Source organism: Girardinichthys multiradiatus, chromosome 20 (genome assembly GCF_021462225.1).
Source record: "Girardinichthys multiradiatus isolate DD_20200921_A chromosome 20, DD_fGirMul_XY1, whole genome shotgun sequence".
Lineage (NCBI taxonomy): Eukaryota > Metazoa > Chordata > Actinopteri > Cyprinodontiformes > Goodeidae > Girardinichthys > Girardinichthys multiradiatus.
In genome coordinates, this window is record NC_061812.1 from 28,794,037 (window position 1) to 28,811,736 (window position 17,700).

Sequence of the window (17,700 nt, forward strand, 5' to 3'; positions counted from 1 at the left end):
TGTTTTTCAACAAAGTAAGCATAAGTGAAAGCTTACAAAACCTGGTTGTTGTAGCTTTTTTATTTTTTATTTTTAACAGCTGTGTTTGTTGTCAGTTAGGTTCTACTGGGTTGATGAGGGGTGTGTGCAGTTTTGAGACCCGCTGTATTTGGTCACACATTAAACCAAGTAATATGGAGCAGGACATGCTGCATGACAAAGATAAATGATCATTTCAGCAGTTCATTTCTCACCAAGGGAACTAAACGACAAAGCTTTGGTTGCCCAAATTCCTTCCAAAAAACTCCATTGCTAAAATGAGGTTGTGACATTCATTGCAGGAATAAACAATTTGTCAGACGGTCATTTTCTACCGCTTATTCCATAGTGGGTCGCAGGGGAGCTGGTGCCTATCTCCAGCAGTCTCTGGGTGAGAGGCAGGGTTCACCCTGGACAGGTCACCAGTCCATCGCAGGGCAACACACAAACAACCACGCACACGCTCATACACCTAAGGGCAATTTAGAGTTACCAATTAACCTAACAGGCATGTCTTTGGACTGTGGGAGGAAGCCGGAGTACCTGGTGAGAACCCACGCATGCACGGGGAGAACATGCAAACTCCATGCAGAAAGACCCCCAGCTGGGAATTGAACCCAGGACCTTCTTGCTGCAAGGCAACAGTGCTACCAACTGTGCCACCGTGCAACATGTGCCAACATGAAACAATTTGTTTCATGTGTAATTTTATGCAAATTGAGTGAAGCCGTGGGTTGGATGCTGAATATTGAAATAGTGTACAGGTCCTTCTCAAAATATTAGCATATTGTGATAAAGTTAATTATTTTCCATAATGTAATGATGAAAATTTAACATTCATATATTTTAGATTCATTGCACACTAACTGAAATATTTCAGGTCTTTTATTGTCTTAATACGGATGATTTTGGCATACAGCTCATGAAAACCCAAAATTCCTATCTCACAAAATTAGCATATCATTAAAAGGGTCTCTAAACGAGCTATGAATCTAATCATCTGAATCAACGAGTTAACTCTAAACACCTGCAAAAGATTCCTGAGGCCTTTAAAACTCCCAGCCTGGTTCATCACTCAAAACCCCAATCATGGGTAAGACTGCCGACCTGACTGCTGTCCAGAAGGCCACTATTGACACCCTCAAGCAAGAGGGTAAGACACAGAAAGAAATTTCTGAACGAATAGGCTGTTCCCAGAGTGCTGTATCAAGGCACCTCAGTGGGAAGTCTGTGGGAAGGAAAAAGTGTGGCAGAAAACGCTGCACAACGAGAAGAGGTGACCGGACCCTGAGGAAGATTGTGGAGAAGGGCTGATTCCAGACCTTGGGGGACCTGCGGAAGCAGTGGACTGAGTCTGGAGTAGAAACATCCAGAGCCACCGTGCACAGGCGTGTGCAGGAAATGGGCTACAGGTGCCGCATTCCCCAGGTCAAGCCACTTTTGAACCAGAAACAGCGGCAGAAGCGCCTGACCTGGGCTACAGAGAAGCAGCACTGGACTGTTGCTCAGTGGTCCAAAGTACTTTTTTAGGATGAAAGCAAATTCTGCATGTCATTCGGAAATCAAGGTGCCAGAGTCTGGAGGAAGACTGGGGAGAAGGAAATGCCAAAATGCCAGAAGTCCAGTGTCAAGTACCCACAGTCAGTGATGGTCTGGGGTGCCGTGTCAGCTGCTGGTGTTGGTCCACATGTGTTTTAGTCAAGGGCAGGGTCAATGCAGCTAGCTATCAGGAGATTTTGGAGCACTTCATGCTTCCATCTGCTGAAAAGCTTTATGGAGATGAAGATTTCATTTTTCAGCACGACCTGGCACCTGCTCACAGTGCCAAAACCACTGGTAAATGGTTTACTGACCATGGTATCACTGTGCTCAATTGGCCTGCCAATTCTCCTGACCTGAACCCCATAGAGAATCTGTGGGATATTGTGAAGAGAACGTTGAGAGACTCAAGACCCAACACTCTGGATGAGCTAAAGGCCGCTATTGAAGCATCCTGGGCCTCCATAAAACCTCAGCAGTGCCACAGGCTGATTGCCTCCATGCCACGCCGCATTGAAGCAGTCATTTCTGCAAAAGGATTCCCGACCAAGTATTGAGTGCATAACTGTACATGATTATTTGAAAGTTAACGTTTTTTGTATTAAAAAACACTTTTTTTTTATTGGTCGGATGAAATATGCTAATTTTGTGAGATAGGAATTTTGGGTTTTCATGAGCTGTATGCCAAAATCATCCGTATTAAGACAATAAAAGACCTGAAATATTTCAGTTAGTGTGCAATGAATCTAAAATATATGAATGTTAAATTTTCATCATGACATTATGGAAAATAATTAACTTTATCACAATATGCTAATATTTTGAGAAGGACCTGTATATAAATGGCTGCCGTGCAGAGAATCGCTTCCCGTGTCCGTCCCATCAACAGTTAATAAAAAACTTACATATTTCTATAGTGTTGAATCTTATAAATAAAATAAATGGAGAATAAATAATAAATGGAACAGTAAGTTGTGCAGGAGGAATAAAAACAATGTATAATTTGTTATAGTCCGCCTGGTTTGTTTATGATTGCTATATCAAGTAATTTGGGTAAATGGCTGACCCAGTTTTTCACTGGCTTCTTGAAACCTTCTCATCATGATTACTGCTTACATGATTGTAACGGTGACCGAGGGCCCCTGGAAAGGAGAGCAAATGCATGAAATTGAGCTCTTGAATGTCTTTGCTTTGACAGCGAAGACTAGCAAGTAATAATTATGGGGAGCCTGATTTGAGGAGTGTGGTCAGGGCTCAGGGAGTACTCTATGCAGTGAGGAGATCTGCAGGAACAGAAAAAGGCAGTGGTCCAGGTTCAGTTGGAGACGGAGGGTTTCAGTGCAGACAGGATGGCTTCAGATTAATCTCAGTTTTGTTCCCAGAATCTTAAATCCAAAAATTTGAGTTGGAATTCTTTCATGTCTTTCAGGGTTTTCATTCCATCATGGAGAACATTAGAAAATTGACTATTCCCCCCTTCTTTCTTTCTTGTGTTTACAAGTTACACTCAATACCTCCAGGAGCTCCACTGACTGAGGTTACATTTCTGGACTTAGCGCAGGAAATTGATCAACATTTTTGTGCAGAAATCTGTCTTTAACATCTGCTGTTCTCTCCCCCTGCAGCTGAGTCGTACTCTGTAGCAGGCAGTGAAGGCAGCATTGCTCCGTCTGTGGGATCTCTGACCCACCAGGCTTCATGCAGCATCAGCCCCTGCTCACACTCCTCGTCCGGAGCATCCCGGCACCCCGTCAGCGCCCTGAAAAAATGGCTCACCAATCCAGTCCGGAAGCTGAGCTCTGAACCCACGGGTGGAACGGGGAAAGCTGAGAAGCAGACGTTCAAGGCAGAGGGAAAGCAAAAGCCTTTTTTGCACAGTGAAGCTCGGCAAAGTTCTCTTGAAATGCACAATAACTACACCATCCTGTCCTCTGAAAACATGGTGAGACCCTAAAGCTGCACAACCCACCTTCTCGAGCTTCTGTTTTTACTGCTCCTAACAATGCCCATTTTTGTGTGCAGGAGGGGAAAAGTCCTACAGCTGTGTCTCCTTCCCTGTTGTCTCGTCAGAGCTATTTATGTGACCTTCTGGATGACTCAAAGAGCCCAGTAATGTGCTGCCTGCTCTCACTTTAATATGCATAAACACCTCAAAGCAGCCAATAATGTAATAACAGCCAATCATGTCATACCTACCAACAATGCACTAATTTTAGCTATTTTAAACGTAAGACATAAAGTTAAAAAATCCCATATGTGCAGCCACTAATAAAATAATAAATAGTATTGCCTTTCTTGGAAATATGTTTTTTCTCACAGTTTTTGTGTAGTTTGCTCATGAGAAATACTGAAATAGTGATAATTTTCATTCAGTCAAGGATATGTAAGATGCAGTACCTTTCTTATTTATGGTTGTAAAACCCAATTCTGATAAGAATTTGTTTTACTAAATCTTAATAACAATGTTTGTTTGCTTAGATTTGTAAATTCATGTATTGATACAAATGATGGCAGCAAATGTGCAATTTCAGGCAAATTTGTGTTTATTACAACAGTTAAACACTGTACTTGAAGCACTGTTCATCTTTCAAAAACTATAAATCAGTTTAAAAAATACTTTCAGGTTAACTTCGAACATAACTAACAGAACTAACTACACATTATTATACATCAAAATATACAAAAGCACATGTTATTTTTAGATATCTTTCTGCATGGTTCATGTGCATGCTCTTTCACAGGCTTCTGTAACTTATACTGTTGCAGCTTGTAATCTTTAACAGCATAATCAATCATGTGTACTTCTGTAGATGACATCTGGAACTATTTGACTTGTCAAGCAACCTTTAACAGCAAAAAACAGGGTCAGATTAAGGAGTGAAGAAGGTAGCCTTAAACCAGGAGAACAAGAAGCTCAAAGTCAAGGTTGGAAACAGGTCTGAGGATGTTGGAGAGTTCTCCAGCATCCCAACATTCCCCAGCCATGGGTGAATGCAATGATTGTTTCTGCAAACAAATCGAAGGTTAAAAAAATTTTGAAGGTGTAAATCAATGTTTTTTCTGAGATGGACAATGGTTTGTTTGATAAAACATTTAATTTATTTCACTCCTCTTGCAGTTTAACTCCTTTTTTGATGTGACATACAAACACAAAGTAATGTGGTAAATAATTGCGAAGTGCAATGAAATGTGCACATGGTTTCCAGAATGTTTGTCTGGTATACATTTGTATTCAGCCCTCCCTGAGTCAGTTCTTTGTAAAACCACCTTTCGCTGAAATTATACTGTTTTGGATCATGTCACACAAGGCAAAATCTGCCACAGTTAGTCAGACTGGATGGGTTAAATCTGTGAAAAGAAGTTTTCTTGCCACAGACTCTCAGCTGGAATCCGGTCTTGCCTTGGACTGGGTCATTTTAAAACATGAATATACTTTTTCTAAACCAACAGATACCAAACTTTGTGCCACACAGGCCAAAATTGTCAAGTTATAGGAACTTGTGGGCCACATTTCTTTTTATTATAAACATGCAACAATTATTTTGTTGTGACTTTATTTTATTATAAATACCTGCCAAGCTGCTAAACTAAAGGCACAGTAATTTAATAAACAACAAAGTAAGCTAAGTTTAGTAAAAATAGTTAAGGTAAATAGTAAATCGTTATAGATCAGCATATAAAGGGTCTTTGACTTTTAAAGGCTTGCTATATTTAGCTTAGTTTAATAAATGGGTACAGTCAAGTTTGCAATTGAGTAAAAGTCGCTGGATGTTTGTTGACCTATTTTCCAGGAAATTTTAATGCAAGTATAAAAATCCAAGAAATTTGGTTTTTAAAATTCTTACATCACCTAAAAGCTCAGCCTTGAAAAGTGTTAATCTACATCAACAGGAGGTTGATCTCCAGCAGCACTTTAGAAATTCCAGCTTTTCTTTTAGTATTGCCTTGGACTTACCTCCATCAATCTTACCATCCACGCTTGACCTGCTTCTCTCTCCCTGCTCTCCACAACATGGTGCTGCCTCCACCGTGTTTCACAGCAGGTGTGGTGTGTTCAGGGTGATGCGCAGGGTTCGGTATTTGTTCACAGTGTCATTTGATCAGAGGATCTTTCGCCACATTTGCCGTGTTCCTAGTATGACTTCTGGCAAATTGTAAAGGGGGCTTCTAATGGTTTTCTTTCAACAATGGTTTTCTTCTTTTCACCCCAAACGTATTGGGTCACAGCACCAAATCTCTGAATTTTGGTGTTCCAATCACTTCCGTGCCTGCAGGTGTATAAAGTCTTGCACAGAGTCCTGACCTCAACCTTTCTGAACAACTTTTGGAAGAATTATAGTTGAGGGTGCAATTCTGGTTTTCTCATCCAACTGAGAACACACTCCTAAACCTTGTGGAAGATGTTTACAGAATACGTAAAGTTGCGATTGTTGGCAAGGGTGGTCCATCAACAAACTGACCTTATAGATTAAGAATAGGATGTGATTAGAATTCATGTACATGAAAACATAGATAGACAAATACTTTGGGAAATATAGTGTAGATGCCCTGTCAACAGATTCTACACCTCAGCAGTGGATCTCTGTAGTTCCTCCAGAGCCTCTAAGTGCCTTATCTCCACTGCTGTGATTGTTACTGTCTTGCCGTGTCTTGTAATTGCCCCATACCCTTTCCATTTTCAGATGATAAATTGAGCAGTGCTCTGTGACAAAGCTTGCAATATTTTATGGGTGGGGGTTGTTGGCGGGTTCTATTTAGTAGAAAGTTGAGGCATATGAAGGCAAGCGATTGTGCTTAATTTTATTTAAGGGTATCAAATTAAAAGGGTCTGGAAATAAATGCATGCCAAAACATAAAGGTTTGCTACTTTGTGTTGGTCAATCATTTCAAATCCCAGTGAAATAACAGTACAACTGTGTAGGAAGTACAACTATAATGCTGTTGCAAGACACAGTGTACTTTTCTTTTGTTGCAATACTTAGAAATTTACAGAAAATGTGCTATTTCTCACTTTTTTGGTTGTTAGAAATATTAATGCTATCCTTTGTGTGGAATGGTAACATAATAAAAGAACAGGAGAAACAGGACCAGTAGATAAACCCTTCACTTACATAAAGAAATGTAAAAATATCAAGAACATCCTAATTCAATTCAATTCAGTTTATTTATATAGCGCCAATTCACAACACATGTTGTCTCAAGGCACTTCACAACAGTCAGGTACATACATTCCAATTAATCCTAAATATTGAACAGTGCAGTCAGATTAAGTTATTTATTCAAATTGGATGAAATGTTTTTCTGTCTAATGAAACCCAGCAGATTGCATCCAGTCAGTGACTTGCAGTCATCCTCCTGGATGAGCATGTAGAGACAGTGGACAGTCATTGGTGTTGACTTTGCAGCAATCCCTCATACTGAGCATGCATGTAGCGACAGTGGAGAGGAAAAACTCCCTTTTAACAGGAAGAAACCTCCAGCAGAACCAGGCTCAGTGTGAGCGGCCATCTGCCACGGCCGACTGGGGTTTGAGAGAACAGAGCAGAGACACAAAGAGAACAAAGAAGCACTGATCCGGGAGAACTTTCTATGGAAAGAAAAAGTAAATGTTAATGGATGTAGCTCCTTTAGTCCTTTCATCTAAAAAAGGAAGAACAGATAAACTCTGAGCCAGTTTTCAAGTTTAGAGTCTGAAAGAGAGCACCTATAATTAGTTACAGTAAAAGCTCAGTCAATTGCCATGTCTAGGAGAGAGAATGAGTTAAACACTGGAAGACAGGGCCATGTGGATCATCTGTAGAGGGTGAGCATTAAGTTGTTGCCAGCAGAAGCTTGGACAATGCCCCTCTCCAGAAAGGTGTCACAGGTAGACACAGAGCCAGGCCAGGTGTAGCTTCTAGGAGGAGAAAAGAGAGAACAAAGTTAAAAGCTGAAATAACAGCAAATAATACAAAATTGGAGAGTAGTGTGAGAATGTAGCAAAGAGGGTGGAAGTGGTCATTATGTCCTCCAGCAGCATAAGCCTATAGCAGCATAACTACAGTGATAGCTCAGGATAACCTAAGCCACTCTAACTATAAGCTTTATCAAAAAGGAAAGTTTTAAGCCTAGCCTTAAAAGTAGACAGTTTGTCCATCTAGAGCCCACTGATGGCCATGGTTATACTAAAAACCACAAGGATTGGGATACCTCTCTCTGTCAGACTGATTATAACCATTGGAAAAGAGAAGGGGTCATACAGGTAGGAGAAATGGAGGGTGTGTTTGCACCTCAACCATAACTGAGCCGGTTTAGGCTAAACCTGACTCCCCCTTACTCCATCCAACAGGGAGGGAGGAAGGCTCCCTCCCTGATACACTAAGCCACTCTAACTATAAGCTTTATCAAAAAGGAAAGTTTTAAGCCTAACCTTAAAAGTAGACAGGGTGTCTGCCTCACGGACTAAAACTGGGAGCTGGTTCCACAGGAGAGGAGCCTGATAACTAAAGGATCTGCCTCCCATTCTACTTCTAGAGACTCTAGGAACCACCAGTAAACCTGCAGTCTGAAAACGAAGTGCTCTGTTAGGAACATATGGAACAATCAGATCTCTGATGTATGATGGAGATAGATCATTAAGGGCTTTATATGTGAGGAGGAGAATTTTAAATTATATTCTAAATTTAACAGGGAGCCAATGAAGGGAAGCTAAAATAGGAGAAATATGATCTCTCTTTTTAATTTTCATCAGAACTCTTGCTGCAGCATTTTGAATCAGCTGAAGGCTTTTAACTGCATTTTGTGGACATCCTGATAGTAACGAATTACAATAGTCCAGCCTTGAAGTAACAAATGCATGGACTAGTTTTTCAGCATCACTCCTGGATAGGATATTTCTAATTATGGCAATGTTCTGGAGATGAAAGGAGAAAACCTTAGAAACCTGTTTAATATAGGATTTAAATGACATGTCCTGGTCAAAAGTAACACCAAGGTTTTTTATTTTATTATCGGAGGTCAATTTAATGCCATCCAGGTTAAGTGATTGACTAAGTAGTTTCTTTTTTAAAGACTCCGGTCCAAAGACGACAACTTCTGTCTTGTCTGAATTCAGAAGCAGAAAATTTAAAGTCATCCAAGTTTTTATATCTTCAAGACATGCTTGTAGTCTATCTAACTGGTTGGGTTCATCAGGATTTATGGATAAGTAAAGCTGAGTATCATCAGCATAACAGTGAAAATGTATCCTATGCTGCCTGATAATTTGACCTATTGGAAGCATATATATAGTAAAGAGAATTGGCCCAAGTATTGAACCCTGTGGTACTCCACAATTAACCCTTGAGTTTAAAGATGATTTATCATTTACATGAACAAACTGGAATCTGTCAGACAGATAAGATTTAAACCAGCCTAGCGCTGTTCCCCTGATGCCTACAGCATATTCCAGCCTTTCTAAGAGAATATTATGGTCGAATGTATCAAATGCAGCACTGAGATCTAACAGAACCAGTACAGACACAAGTCCATTATCTGAGGCCATAAGAATATCATTAGTGACTTTCAGCAGAGCTGTTTCAGTGCTATAATGAGCTCTGAAACCTGACTGAAACTCTTCAAACAGGTCATTGCTGTATAAATGCTCACACATTTGATTAGCAACAATTTTCTCAAGAATTTTAGATAAGAATGGAAGATTGGATATAGGTCTGTAATTTATTAAGTCATCTTGATCAAGCGAAGGTTTCTTAAGTAAAGGTTTAATTACAGCTAACTTAAAAGCCTGTGGTACATATCCATTTACTAGGATAGATTAATCATATTTAAAATGGGGCTGGTAATCAGAGGGAACACTTCCTTAAATAATTTGGTTGGGATTGGGTCTAACATACAAGTTGAAGGTTTAGATGAAGCTAATATTTCTGATAACTCAGGAAGCTTCACAGGATCAAAACAGTCCAAACACAGATCAGGTTCTACAGTTATTTCCAATGTTGTCTCACTTGCTGAGGATGAAGTAATCATCTTTGGGAGTATGTCAAAGATTGTATTTTTAATAGAATCGATTTTATTTAAGAAGAATCTCATAAAGTCATGACTGCTGAGAGCTAAGGGAATGGATGGCTCAACAGAGCTATGACTCTGTGTACGTTTAGCAACTGTACTAAAGAGAAACCTAGGATTATTCTTGTTCTCTTCTATTAATGATGAGAAATAAGCTGTTCTAGCTTGGTGAAGTGTCTTTTTATACAACAGTAGAATATTTTTCCAGATTAAGTAGGAATCCTCTAGGTGTGTAGAGCGCCATTTTCTCTCCAATTTTCTAACATTGTGCTTTAAAGTACGCAGCTCTGAATTAAACCAGGGAGCCAGCCTCCTATGAATAATTACCTTCTTTTCCTACACCAAAGATGTAAAGTCCAACCAACCCTTTTCAACATCCAAAGAGAACTGTTGATGTCCTTTTTTTTTTCTGTTTATGTTTTTCTGTTAAACTGGGCCAACCAGAAGGTTGTTACAGCTAGCACCACAGATTTCATTTCCCAGACGTCAGAGTGGTCTTGGCTGTTTCTTCTAACTCAGCAATGAATAGAATAAACATAGGTATTACAATGTTTCGCCTTAAAAACCCTTCAGTGGTGAACACCAAATCCAGAAAGAAGAAAAAAGTGCCTCTGGATAAACATAAACTGCACTGTTGACCTACAAATATGCAGCAATTCTGCAGAGAGATTAAAGATCTGTTTCACCGAGGCAGAGGACAAAATGTTTTGAGACTAAAGCATGTCAGGAGGATTACATTTTCACATTAGACTGTGGTGCTTTTAGGTGAGGAGGGGTATTTGTTATATAACCAGACTCTGTGCCTGGGTCAGTGACCCTGATATCTGTTATATGACTTGACAAGCAGCACACCATTACCCGTCCTGTCTGGTTATCTCTCTCCACTGCAGTAAATCATAAAAGGTGCTCATTAACTCTCAGGTTACTCAGAGTTGCATTTCTGAGGTACTTCCCAGCTGGAGATGCTGGAGTTAAAAGATTATTAAGCACTGATTGACGGGTCTGTCTGAGACTCTGACACACTGCTTGTCTTCGACAGAAAACTGTTCACATTATTTACTTTAAGCATTGTTACTACACTTAGAAATGCTATTATTTCCTAAATGCATTAATTATTATAAATTTAGGCAGGATATTTTTCCTGTTTTTATTCATGTTCAAATTTTTTTAAACAAGTATTTTTCATAGTTTTTCATGTGACAGGTGCACACACTAGTGAGACCTAATAATACCTTACCAGCTACCAACGCAAATAAGTTTGTAAAAGACAACAGAGGCATGACTGCCAATGCAATGGCCATTAGAAAAAATACATTTTATTTCAAACGGTGAAAGTCCTGACCTAATAAATTTACAGAAAAAGAGATGAATACTTACACTTGTGTATTTACAAGTGTAAGTACACAAGTGTATTTACTCAGTTATGTATATTTGCCCTCCTGAGGCAACTCCCTGGTGCAGTGAAATCTCTCAAAAAGGTACTGCCTGTCTAAAGATAACATCTATATCTATGGACTTCTCTCCAATGCTTTGAGGTTTTACCATTAATTACATGGTCCACCCTGTCATTCCCAGATAAAAATCATGTGGGATCAGCTCAGCCAATGACTCGCTGCTATCCGGTTCTGATCTGCCAGATCTTGACAGCTGGTTTTCCAGCCACTTTGGCTAATTTTCTCCAGGGTATTCAGGAATGCAGCAGCATCATGGAACAGGACCATCTATTTAACTGATATTTTTATCAGTGGAACACAGACACACGACCTTCAAAAGCATGCAGCTTTGTTTCACTCCACCATTTAATTTGGGTGTTTACTTTTTTTTTCAATGAGTACAAATGCAAGCATGCTCATGCACCATGTATGACATTAGTAATTGCTGCTTTGGTGCTTGAAGGTATCTTGAAAGAAGATTGTTGGTTGCTGGATGTAGAAACATTAAACCGAACATAAAGGAAATATGTACTTTCTAGATTTTTTATAATTACATTTTCTCCATTATTTTCCACTTCAGACAACACCCAGGCATCAAACTTGCTTAAGTAAGAAATTTAATATATAAATGCAATAAAATATTAATTATACATCCCAGAGCTGACTTTGTCATTTATCTATTTGAATGTGTTGTTTTATTGTGTATTGACATATGAAAGTAATTAGCAACTCCTACTAACTCCTACTGTTTGCAAGCAGCTTTCTTGTAATAATGCTGTTACAAAACTGTCAGAGTTGATTTATAATTTGTATCAAAAGTAGTTGATACTAGAAATGATCACATTTGACTTAAAGTTCTGAGTTCAAGTTAAAAAACAGACACTAAGTGAGTAGAGTAAACTCTAAGCACATCAAAAATGTTCATGCCTGGTGCACTTGAATAAATTTCACCAACACACAGAGCCCGACAGGTTCTCGACCTGTTTTATTTAACATGTTGTCAATTTTTTTAAATCTGTGTTGTTTGCTTTTGTGTTTCAGAGTCAAACATCCGACGTCAAAACTCTGCAGGTGGAGGACAGCTGTGCTGTGGCTGAAGACTCACCATGTCTATCATCTGCTGCAGTGGACAGCGAGGAAGAGAGAAATCTCGCTTTGGAGAAGAGCTTGTGAGTACTGAGCTCTCTTTGTATCTATTATTTTACAGGGCGTAAGTAATGCTACATATATTTTTTAATTAACATTTATGAATTGAATATATTACATTTGTGCCAAAGAAGCGGCTCGCCAGGGCCCTATCAATTATAAAAACTGTCATGCGTTTTAAAATTCTGGTTAAATTTTAAGAAGTGAGCTAGCCATATCCAACCATCCAAGTTCATTGTCTGAAACAATTAATGGGGTATACACACATTATTGGTTTTATTTATCATCTTGCAGACTAACTGTTCACATGTCTCTTTCATAATAAACTGTTCAGAGCTTTACCTTCAGGCTGCCGCTACAGAGCACTGTTCACTAAAACCAGCCGCCACAGAGACAGTTTCTTCCCCCAGGCTGTTTCTCTGTTGAACATTCAATAGAGTACAAAACAACAGTATACAGATGTTGCAAATGCACCTTTATATATGTGTATATTGTACATTGTAAATATGTATATTCTGTAATACAAAAACAAAACCAAAGAGCAAAGTGTACTGGAGTCAAATTCCTTGTTTGTATGTACGAACTTAGCAATAAAGCTGATTCTGATTCTGATTCTGATAATCTTCTCCCAGATATGTACTGACGGAGCTGATACAGACAGAGAGGCTATATGTTGAAGATCTTGGACTCATAGTTCAGGTATGTCTCCTTCCAAAGTATCCACTGTAGAGAGCTGATTTAATAAACACCTTGTAAATTAATGTCTGATAACTGATAGATGGTATATGCCTATTTGCTCAGGGCTACATGACCATGATGGCCAGTCAGGGTGTTCCAGAGGACATGAGAGGCAAGGACAGGATTGTCTTCGGAAACATCCACCAGATCTACGACTGGCACAAGGAGTGAGCCCGCACTCTCTTTGAATCGGAATAATCTATTACAGTTTTTAATGACGTTTCACGATGCTTCAGCATGTGTCATGTCCTCTTCAGCTGTTTGTGTCCTGCCTGAAAACATGACTGTGTCTGATGATGCCTCTGTCATGCAGCTATTTCCTGGGAGAGCTGGAGAAATGTGTTAGCGATCCAGACAGCCTGGCCCAGCTCTTTATTAAACATGTAAGTCTAACAAAAACACACAAAGTGTGAGGGATAGGTTTTTACTGTGTGCTTTCCATTTGTATGAAGGTTTGTACAGTCATCTCAGACCCCAACTGGTGTAAAGATTTTGGCCAGCTGCTTTGCAGATGTGTTTTTCTTTGGGGATCAGGTTTGTTCAGCTGCAGCTGCAGAATAAAGGGGTCTCATAATCACTGTAGTTTGACTAAAGAATGTTTAAAGCCTGCAATTAGAGTTAAAGATCCTCCATGAAGAGATAAGAAACAAGTTCGGCTGCTCTGAGAGTTTTTCTGGTTTTCATCTGTATTTTTTTCACTCTAAACTTTAAGGATGAAAACAATAAAATTTTACTTGTTTTATTTTTTCCTTGTGGGGACAAAATTATTATTGATAGCTAGTAAAGATAGACAGAGAAAATAAACGGGATGAGATCTGCATGCATTTTTATACAAAGCTCAACCTTCTTATCTCACTTTCGCAAGCTGCTGCTAATAAAACATTTATTTTCCAGCCAGTGAAGCTTTTTAATGAAGCAAATTTCCTGGACTGATATTTAAAATCTTTGGTAGGGAACACAGTTAAACTGAGAGGAAACCAAGAATCAGGGTGGTTCATTAATGTAACTTCCTCTCTTTTCATCATCCCCTTCGATCGCTCACATAAACTCAATATTTGGAAACTTTTGAGGCTCTGACTGTGTTAAACCTGCAGGAGCGGCGTCTTCACATGTACGTGGTTTACTGCCAAAACAAACCCAAGTCGGAACATATTGTCTCAGAGTACATTGAGACCTACTTTGAGGTGAGAGCATTATACATAAGAACTTTTTAATTTATCACCCCATTGAACAACCATGTTCTCCAACAAATTGAGATGTTGTGTGTTAAACTGCACAGTCAAACATTTTGTTCCTATTTATGTGGTGACAGTTTCTTCGGCAGCAGCTGGGTCACAGGCTGCAGCTCAATGATCTGCTGATCAAACCCGTTCAGAGGATCATGAAGTATCAACTGCTGCTAAAGGTGATGAGTATTCATCTGTTGTAATAGTGTAAGCTTTCTTCTGAGCCTATTAACAGTACCTTCTCACCAGATTAAAATGAGCTGTTTTAGTCCTTTTTGTGGTCTATAAATTGTTTCTCTTTATTAAGGAATCACACAAAAAAGCATCTCCTGATTATTAAAAGCAAAGAACAACCACCACAAAGACATTCAGAAAAACAGGAAGTAGTGCACTAAACCTCTATAATCACTATCCATGTGCACTGCACAAGCCTCCTCTGCTGAAGAAAATACAGGTTGAAGCTCATTTCAAGTTTGCTGCAGAACTTTTATGGCAAGTCGATGAAATACTTGGAAAACACTGTCTGGTTATCTAAGTGGAACTGAACTCCTTGGTATTGCACACACTTTGAAGAAATGGCATTTTATATCACCTCAAAAATACCTTGCAAACAGTCAAGTATGGAGGTATGGAGGTGGGAACATCATGGTGTGGGGCTGTCTTAGTTTGTGGTACTGGCAGACTGAGTATAATCAAAAGTAGAGTGAATGGAGAAATTTACTCAGACACTCTTCATAAGAACATGAAGATGAATTAGGGGCGGGCATTTCTCTACCTGTTTGCATTCACAATGCCCCCCCCCCCCTTTCCTTGGGAAAAGCAAAAGTACTCACTCCATCTGTTTTCATTGTTGCCAATAAGTAAGCACTAATTCGTTTTACATATTCTCATTACAACAGTATTTGTCAAATGATCGGTTTTGTGTTTAAAAAAAAAATAAAATTGAAATCTGCGCTTCCAGATGACAAGTCATCATTTAGTATTTAGTAGTGCTTGTCTTTCTTTGTTTGTTTGTTTTAAAATGAGTTATTATTTTTTACTGTTAAAGATTTTTTGGCCATCAAAGATGATGACAATGCCCCTTAGGTATTATTACAAAACAATGACATGTACTCCTCTCTCTGTCACTTTTAGGACTTGTTGAAATATTATAGCAAAGCAGGACGGGATGTTGAGAAGCTTCAGGTATGGACTCAGTTTCAGCTCAGTAGAAATGTCTTTTCTTCATCATATTTGTGTTTAATTTTTTTTTTCCATGTCATCCATCAGAAAGCGGTGGAGGTGATGTGTTTTGTGCCAAAACGCTGTAATGATATGATGAATGTGGGAAGGCTACAGGGTTTTGAGGTATTTTTTTATTTAGATATAATATTTAATGGATTTTTCTTTAAAAAAAAGGGATGTGATGAATTGATGCTGTGTGTGCGATACCCTGTTGTTTTAGGGGAAGATTACAGCCCAGGGGAAGCTGCTCCAGCAGGATACTTTCTCTGTCAGCGAGCAGGAAGGCAACCTCGTGTCCAGAGTGAGGGAGAGACGCGTCTTCCTGTTTGAGCAGCTGGTCATTTTCAGTGAGCCAATTGAAAAGAAAAAAGGCTTCCCATTGCCAGGGTACACCTTCAAAAACAGCATCAAGGTGAAGAGAGGGCTTAATTTTCATGAATTTATACATATTTTATTTTCTTCTTGTTTAATTTAGCCACTTTGATGTGTGTAGGTCAGCTGCTTGGGTGTAGAGGGGCCTTCTGAAGAGGATCCATGCTGTCTGGTCCTGACCTCTCGCGGGACAGACGGCAGTATAACTCGCTTCCTCATGCATGCCTCATCTCCTGAAATACAGCAAGCATGGCACAATGACGTGGTCCAGATTCTAGAGACTCAGAGGAACTTCCTAAATGGTTGCTGTGCTCAGTTTTGCTTTAGCATCCTTCTACGATTTTGTAAATCAGAATGATGTGATGCATCCTCCTGTCCTCTGCAGCCCTTCAGTCCCCGATAGAGTACCAGCGCAGGGAAAGCACAACCAATAGTTTGGGAAGGAGCATGAAGTCTACAGATGTGCAACCAACTGACTCCTCATCACCCATAGACAGACGTCACCAGCCCTGCCTGCTGTTTTACAACAACTCGCTGCCCTCTCTGCACTCACCACGACTCAGCTCTATGTCACAGGTTGCCCGTTCACACAGTTTTGTTTATGCACAACCCTACATCACTATTCTTCCACCTTTACCAGATGTCTCTTTCCGTTTAAGGTCTCAAATGTGTCAGCTGAAACTCTTCGAGCGTCCCACTCTCCGTTTTGCTCCCACCAGCAGCTCAGATTGTGCACAGAGGTGAAACATGACCGCAGCACCTTCAGCACCCTGTCACCCTGCAGCCATCACCATTGTAAGGTAGGTCATTCCATTATTGCAAAAGTTGTTATGCAGTGTGCATTAAATAGTTGCCACTTTCTGAAATTCTCTAAGCAAAAGGAGGAAAAGCACCAGATTTTATTACAAGAATGCATTTCAAATACTTAGATTATGCAATATGAACAATTCTATAACCGTTTTTATTTATTGAACAGCTAAATAATCTAAATTATGTTGGCAGAGCTGTAATCTCTGTGACTTTTGTCACAATCACTGATGTTTGCAGGAAATAAGTCTCCGGCTGCCTTTGTCCGGTATCCTGTTGTTTTTTCTCCGTGAATTTATAAACCTGTTCAGCCTAATTTGTTGCATTCAGTCATCCAGTTTATGGAAACCCACTGACCCGCTGTTTTTATCTTGGTTGCTAAGACTTCCACCAAGAGTTTGATTGAAGAGTACTCATTAGGCACGCTGATCTGGCCTGAATCCACAGCCTTGTTCTTGTCCTCTTGGCTCCAGCTTTGTATTTTTGGATCCGCAGCGTTTCCATTGTGCTCCAGCTGCATTAGAGTACAGAGCAATTTCCCATGTACCTAAAAAAGGTCTGCACACAAAGAGCATGACTGTCATGTGGTCTTGTAAATATAGCAACGAGTACAGCAGTCAGGTATAATTAGAGTTATAGGTTTCTTTTCCATTTTTTGAAATGCACAAGGTTATCAAAAATTCTTCAAATATATGTTGCTTACAAACAACCTCTTGTACTTCTGTCATGTTTTCATTAAACCAATTCAACCAGTTAAACCTAAAAAGGTTCTGGTTAAAAGTCAACAATTTATTTTGTGATTACTTTTTCACAAAGTGGCACAAAGCATTTCAACCAGACAAGAAGTGGTTTGATTTGTCTCCGTTCAGATCGCACTCTGACATCATAAATTAGGCAGAACGTAGATGTTTGCTGCAGGGTCTTGAAGAGGTCTTCTGGGGTGCACTAAGAGCACAGACAATTCCCTATGATACGTGATGGACCATGAGAGTTCTCCAACTGTTTTGTACGTGGTGGGAATATGGTGATTCATTATCATGGTAGCAGCTTATCTGGGTCCTGGGAACAACATGGAGGATACTTGTAGCAGCAGTGGTCGCTTATCTAAGACACATGAGCTGCCCACATGTACAGGACTTGGTCCTCAGAGAATC

General features: G+C 39.6%; 1 protein-coding gene across 3 annotated transcripts in view; it reads left to right on the forward strand.

Moving 5' to 3' along the window:
- Nucleotides 1-17,700, forward strand: part of arhgef25b (Rho guanine nucleotide exchange factor (GEF) 25b) — a 43,895-nt gene that overhangs the window by 24,120 nt on the left and 2,075 nt on the right. For 2 of the 3 annotated variants that reach the window (XM_047348800.1, XM_047348799.1), the window contains 14 exons: nucleotides 3,183-3,499; nucleotides 3,580-3,666; nucleotides 12,075-12,202; nucleotides 12,812-12,878; nucleotides 12,981-13,084; nucleotides 13,231-13,300; nucleotides 13,988-14,101; nucleotides 14,230-14,322; nucleotides 15,278-15,328; nucleotides 15,413-15,490; nucleotides 15,588-15,779; nucleotides 15,861-16,041; nucleotides 16,125-16,315; nucleotides 16,399-16,539. In XM_047348800.1, the coding sequence (XP_047204756.1) occupies nucleotides 3,183-3,499; nucleotides 3,580-3,666; nucleotides 12,075-12,202; nucleotides 12,812-12,878; nucleotides 12,981-13,084; nucleotides 13,231-13,300; nucleotides 13,988-14,101; nucleotides 14,230-14,322; nucleotides 15,278-15,328; nucleotides 15,413-15,490; nucleotides 15,588-15,779; nucleotides 15,861-16,041; nucleotides 16,125-16,315; nucleotides 16,399-16,539 (1,814 nt within the window). The remainder of the gene's footprint in view (nucleotides 1-3,182; nucleotides 3,500-3,579; nucleotides 3,667-12,074; nucleotides 12,203-12,811; nucleotides 12,879-12,980; nucleotides 13,085-13,230; nucleotides 13,301-13,987; nucleotides 14,102-14,229; nucleotides 14,323-15,277; nucleotides 15,329-15,412; nucleotides 15,491-15,587; nucleotides 15,780-15,860; nucleotides 16,042-16,124; nucleotides 16,316-16,398; nucleotides 16,540-17,700) is intronic. The other variant, XM_047348801.1, reaches the window with a different exon arrangement.